This window comes from Siphateles boraxobius, unplaced genomic scaffold, assembly GCF_051911475.1.
Source record: "Siphateles boraxobius isolate OS27281-9 unplaced genomic scaffold, OSU_SipBor_1 65, whole genome shotgun sequence".
Taxonomy (NCBI): Eukaryota; Metazoa; Chordata; class Actinopteri; order Cypriniformes; family Leuciscidae; genus Siphateles; species Siphateles boraxobius.
Genome location: NW_027509192.1, coordinates 6,574,701 through 6,580,700, shown reverse-complemented (window position 1 = coordinate 6,580,700; position 6,000 = coordinate 6,574,701). Strand labels below are relative to the sequence as shown.

The 6,000-nt window shown below is 36.0% G+C and overlaps 1 protein-coding gene across 1 annotated transcript in view; it reads left to right on the top strand.

Annotated features, from left to right (window-relative positions):
• Window positions 1–1,722: 1,722 nt before the first annotated feature.
• The window catches only part of fa2h (fatty acid 2-hydroxylase), a 32,287-nt gene continuing 28,009 nt past the window's right edge, over window positions 1,723–6,000 (top strand). The window contains exon 1 of the mRNA XM_077210485.1: window positions 1,723–2,105. Within this exon, the coding sequence (XP_077066600.1) occupies window positions 1,824–2,105 (282 nt within the window). The 5' untranslated portion in view covers window positions 1,723–1,823. The remainder of the gene's footprint in view (window positions 2,106–6,000) is intronic.

The following is a 6,000-nucleotide window of genomic DNA, read 5'->3' as shown; positions in this document are numbered from 1 at the left end:
TCCTATTGCCATTTGCAGAAATACACCGCTCCCGGTCAGAAACAACCAATCAGAGCCAGTAGGAATGTCTTAGCAGTGTCAATCACGCTCGTGTACGTGCTGATCACCCCTCTCTTGCACAGCACGAGCGCGTACCGTCGTTCGTGACTCTCCTGTTCAAACTCGTTCATCCAAATGAACGAATCTTTTTTCGAGTCATTTCGTTCATTCAACTAACGAAATGACTCGAAAAAAGATTCGTTCATTTTGAATGAGTCTTTTTGGAGTCATTTCGTTCATTCAGCAGAGAGCAAGGGGGTTGGACCTGTAAGTTGTGCTTGTTCAAATTTTCAGGCTAAGTCAACATTTTCTCAAAACTCCCTATTGCAACTTTAATCTCCTCACATGCACATTTTTATGGTTCAGTGCCAGAAAATATTGAGCTGGAATAAATCTCTTAGTATGTAACCACCAGTGCAAATTTCAAAAGCCACTAAATGTCCTTCCTATTTTCTTTCTCCTCCCATTATGCTGTCACCCTACAATACATAGACTATCACCACTGACATCTCTCTACCTTAGTTAATCTGCATGTCAAATTAATGTGTAATTCATGAAGAACTTTTCATTCCAAATATAAGCATATTATAATTGTATTTATAATTAGGGCAATTTTAGAAACGATTTAAGTCTTTAGACAATGCTTTACATAATAGTAATTGAAATTTACTATATCCTTTGTGGGAAAATAACATTGAGCATGTTTGTGAAACCTATTTATTTACTTTGCAATACTGCCCCCCTGAGACGAAACTGTAATACCCTACAATGAAACTTAAACTGGGCCCAAAAAATAAAGAGTTGAAATAGTATAATGGGAAAACCCCTTTATTAATAATAATTGTATCATTATTATTTAAATGTTTAAGTTTTGTTTGACACTAATGGCAAAAAACTAGGTATGACAGATTAGAGTAGAACAGTGTGACCAGATTGGCTTTCGGTAATAAATCACTGTTTGTTTGTATGTATGCATGTTCGTTTTTAATTTCATATTAAGTTAATGTCTGTGATCATTTAATTCTGTTTGTTCAACTGATGTGTGCGCGTGGCGTCACGCCATTGAAAGTGGCTCGTGGATGCCAGTACAAATAAACAATCATATTTAAAAGACCAAATTTCATTCTATATTATTATTATGGGTAAAATTACAGAAAATTAGAAGAAGAAAAAATAGCTGGTCTTAGCTGGTTTATCTATCTGACAGCCAGATGACCCGGATGGGCAAACAGTAGCGCGTTTTTTGTGTGTGTCAGCTCAAGTTAAATAAAAACCTAAAAAATGTCTCACTGTTCAGGTCACGTGCTCACGTCACACAGTGCCCTAAAACATTATCGACAGCCTATCTAAAGTTCCGCCCTATGTGCAAACAGAACGGCAGTGTTATTGCACCAACAACGCCCACAAGGAGGTAGTACAATGTGCAAGTATTGGAGAGTATCGATTGTTTACATTAGTCAGCTTTTGACATACATGCAATTTAGAAAAAAATAAAACAACAACAATAAAAGAAACATTTATTGTGAAAAATGCACTAGAAAAAACGACTCAAACACAGTCATTTACAACGTTTGCCACACTTTGCAGGACGCGCGACAGGTGCTTAGATAAGCAGTACTGCGTCATGAATTATTCATGAGATGCTTAATGAGCAGGCCGGCTATGAACTCAGCTCAGGCTCGAAGTCGAAAGTCAGTAGTTGTAGAAGCACAATCGCTGGATAAAGTCAGTGGGGGTCCCACCTGTGTGCCTACCTTTCTCTATCCTCTTGTGGACACCCCTCAATGAATAAAAAAATGTCCCCTCGATTTTTTTCTGAAAAGGAGGTTGCCAAAAATTGCACTAAAGATTCGTGCTGGGTGTTGTTAGGGACGCGCGTGTACGATGTGACAGGATTCCTCCGAATGCACCCGGGCGGAGAGGCGCTCATTCTCCGCCGGTCCGGCAAGGACATCAGCCGGGAGATCGACGGACCCCCACACCGGCACTCGGAGAACGCCCGAAGGTGGATGGAGCAGTACTACATCGGTGAACTCGAAAGAGACAGCACAGATAAAGATACTGAGGTAAGTCTCGAAATAGCAACAGAAAGTCACTCAAATAGTCTCAAGCATTATTTTGAGGAAGTTTAACTCAACCAAGTCACATTTTAAGATGTCACGCTTTAGTTCAGGAACTTCACACAAACATGCCAGAAAAGTGACTTAAGAAGAAAATTGGGTCCGTTAAGATTTCTTTATAGTGATGTCAGATTCGAGAAACTTTTTTTGAGTCGGATATTTTCAATGAATCTGTGGAAAAAGTTCGTTCACGATTCGAAGTGAATTAGAGTTCTCGAGTCATCAACTCACTGAACCGAGTAATAAAACATATAGGCTAATGGAAATAGATTTACATCTCATAATATTACAAAACATTATTATTAATGTTTTACTCGAAAAAAACCTAATAAAAGTTCTATATTTGCTACATATATTTATGTACATTTTAGAACAAATCGCATGGCACACCGTTATGTAAGGAACACGTTATGACGCAATTAACGTCAGTGCGTAAAATAATCAACATATCCATTTTTTTAACCTGTGCAGCAAATTTAAGGTAACGATTTCTTTTTTAAATTGCTCGAATATAAAATGTTTTAAACCCATTGGATAAGAAGCCATCCCGATTATCATAGTCGTGATATTTGTGCGTTGTGTCAGCAGGTTGGATATTCCATTGAGGGCTTTTATTAGATAAACAAGCCTACTGTCTCTGCTTGCCTTTCTTATGTCAATCCCTAAGGAACAAGTGGGGGTGGGTGGTGGTGAGACCAGGTAGTATCACAGATCCAGTTCCAGGTTTATGTAATATTATTCTCATTTTCATATCTTGTCATATGAAAAACTGTTAGGTATTGCAGATCTTTTATTGGCACTATGCCTGTAATAAAAATATTGATATGAAGTACTGACTAAAAGCTCAAGTGAAGAAGAAGGGTGGATATTTCAGAATGGAAAAGGTGTAAATGAGTGTGTGTGTGTGTGACAAACAAACCGGTCTGTCTTGTCTACTCAGACATGACCCACAACACAATAGCTGAGGAGGAAAATGTCCACGCTACTTTAGGTTTCAAAGAGTACTGTCAGCATTTGAGAGGGTTCACATGAAGTATCATTGTAATTAATGGTCACTTTACACTTTTCCAGTTACATTTCTAAATTAAATTGAGCTTCACTTATTTTCTGGCATCTTGGACCATTTCAACTGTACATGCACAGTGTTAAAAGTTGCTTTGTACATTGTTGTGATTGCATACAGTGAAAAAAAGCATGAACTGAAATTTTTGTTTGACCGCTAATGTTATCAAACATTTCATAGTAATTGCTTCACTTTATGTCAGTTATTCATATTTAATCCTTGGCAAATTCACTGTAATTCAGTTTCATTTTTATTGCAGGAAATGTCAAGGAATTCTTTATTCTCTCTAAAAGTCATGGCTGGTCTTGTAGTGAATATTTAGGCCTGGTTTCACAGACAGAGTTTAGATTAAGCCAGGATTAGGCCTTAGTTCAATTAGGAAATTTAAGCAGCTTTTATATATGTGTCTTAGAAAAAAGCATTACTGGTGGTGGTCATCTTGAGACAAAATAATGATTTGTTGCTTTCAGTTAAAACAGCTCAAACATGCATTTCAGACTGGGACTAGGCTTAAGCCTTGTCTGTTAATCAGGGGGATAATGTAAAGAAACAGCTTTGTTTGCTATCAATCGCTAAGATATTTTTAAAATCTTTATCTAGTAATCTCCAACAACCAGAAACAACATGCAAATAAATTCCTTTCATAGTCTAGGAACTCTGGTTTGTAATTCCAACATATTTCTGAACCAAATTCTTTGACGAACAGATGACGTCATTGATTATTGCTAAGCCCTCATTGCTGTAATCATTTAGCATGTTTGTTGTAAAGCAGGAGTGTGTTTGTATGTGAGGACTGCGTGGATTTGAGCCCTTCTGACACATTGCCCATTTGATGCTGAATTTAACTTCTTACATTTTTAATGAGCCATAGTGATTTCAGAGTCCAAGGAAGTGAAGGAGATTCATCTCAAAAATCAGCTAAAGGTTATTGAGTTACCAATGGTTATGAAGTATTTGTTTGTGTTATTGTGTCACAGGTTGTTTTTTTTTCAATGCAAAATATCAAAATCAATTTTCTCCCTAGAGCAAAAGGGACGTGTCTGATGGGATTATCTCAGGTGATTTGCATTTTTTATTAGATCTCTGATATCTGATATCGGAGTATGGCGTACAAATTTAAATGCAAAATCCCCATTATATCGAGCTACCAGTGGCTATCGAGTATTTTTATTTTTCTATTTTTTATTGCAAAATATAAAAAAATAAATGCAATTTTTTTCCTCAAGGTATTCAGACATTTGGTATCTGATATATACATTTTTACTCAGCAGGCACACATTAAATATATCAAAAGTGACAGTAAAGACATTTATAATTTAGTTTTCTATTACTACAAATAAATGCAGTTCTTTAAAACTTTCTATTCATCATATGATCTTGAGAAAACATTTATTTTAAATTGTAATAATATTTCACAATATTACCGTTTTACTGTAATATAATTTACTGTCATATTTGATCAAATAAATTCATGCTTGGTGAGTATAAGTAACTCTTTTCAAAAACATTAAAAAAATCACGTTTGACCACAAACTTTTGCATGGTTGTGTATATATTCTCTATCTTTTGACTTTGAACATGCAGCACTCACATTTATTTAATGAAATCATAGCCTTTTGAACTTTAATAATCATATTAGCCTGTATCCGACTTTTGGTTTTCCACCCCCAAATTTAAGACTTCTTAAAATGGTAATCAATACGTTCGTTAAGATATTTAAGACCTTTCCCCCGGTTTCAGTGCCATTGTTTTCAATGTTCAATGGCCAGTAATGTTTTTTCTAAGGCATGTTTATGAAAGCTACTTAAATGTCCTAACTGAACTAAGCCCTAATTCTGGCTTAATCTAAACCCTTTCTGTGAAACCGGACCTTTATGACTTAAAATTTCATAAAACTGAATATTTTTAGACTTTAAGGATGAGCGGGGACTTTTTTAATTCACATATGTGCTTCTAAATATATTTTACAGTTTGTCTACTACACATGTTTTTTTAGTCACAAATGCGAGTGAAATGCTTGCACTATTGAGCCCTGGATTTCTTAATGGAACTTATGAGATTCTTATACATTTCCGCCTCACATTTGAATCACATTATCAAACAGAAGACAGCAGTAAACCAGTGCGATCTACAAAAGTTCAGTAAAGTTTTATCATTCTTATAATAATATTTATTACGCCCTGTTTTCAAACAAGCCCCTCCTTGAGATCTTGAGCCCATTGCTTGATGTTTTTTCCACTAAAAGTGAGACTCAAGAGTGACTCATGATATTAGTAACATATTCCTATTTAATTCTGAAAAACTGGCTAGACCTGCTATACATATTTCAAAACTTGGAAGTATTCGTAGTATTAATGGTTATGACATTGCAAGAGCAAAATCAAAGGCCTCAGTCCAGTACCAAAAAAACGTCCAGGAAAACTTATTGATTGCTCATGAAGCGAGCTGTCCCGTTGACTAGGTGCGGGGGCTGTTGTCCATTTGCTCATATCTAGTTAAGGTATGACAAGGCGATGACCTGTTATTGGTGTGTTGCCAGTGATGTAATGACAAAATGGTACCAGGCGGTTCCACTTCTCAAGATAAAAAGATGAATAAAGTGATGCATGAATGTCTAGGTAAATAGTTGTTAGATTTATATTATGATTGTCCTTTATGAAACAACTGGACTTTTGGCTGCGAGTAACTTTGTAACTAGAATGGTAAAATCGTAATGGTCATTGTAAAGCATTGTATCGCTTTAATTCAGCTCATAACTCTGTACACAGGTGAAAGGAC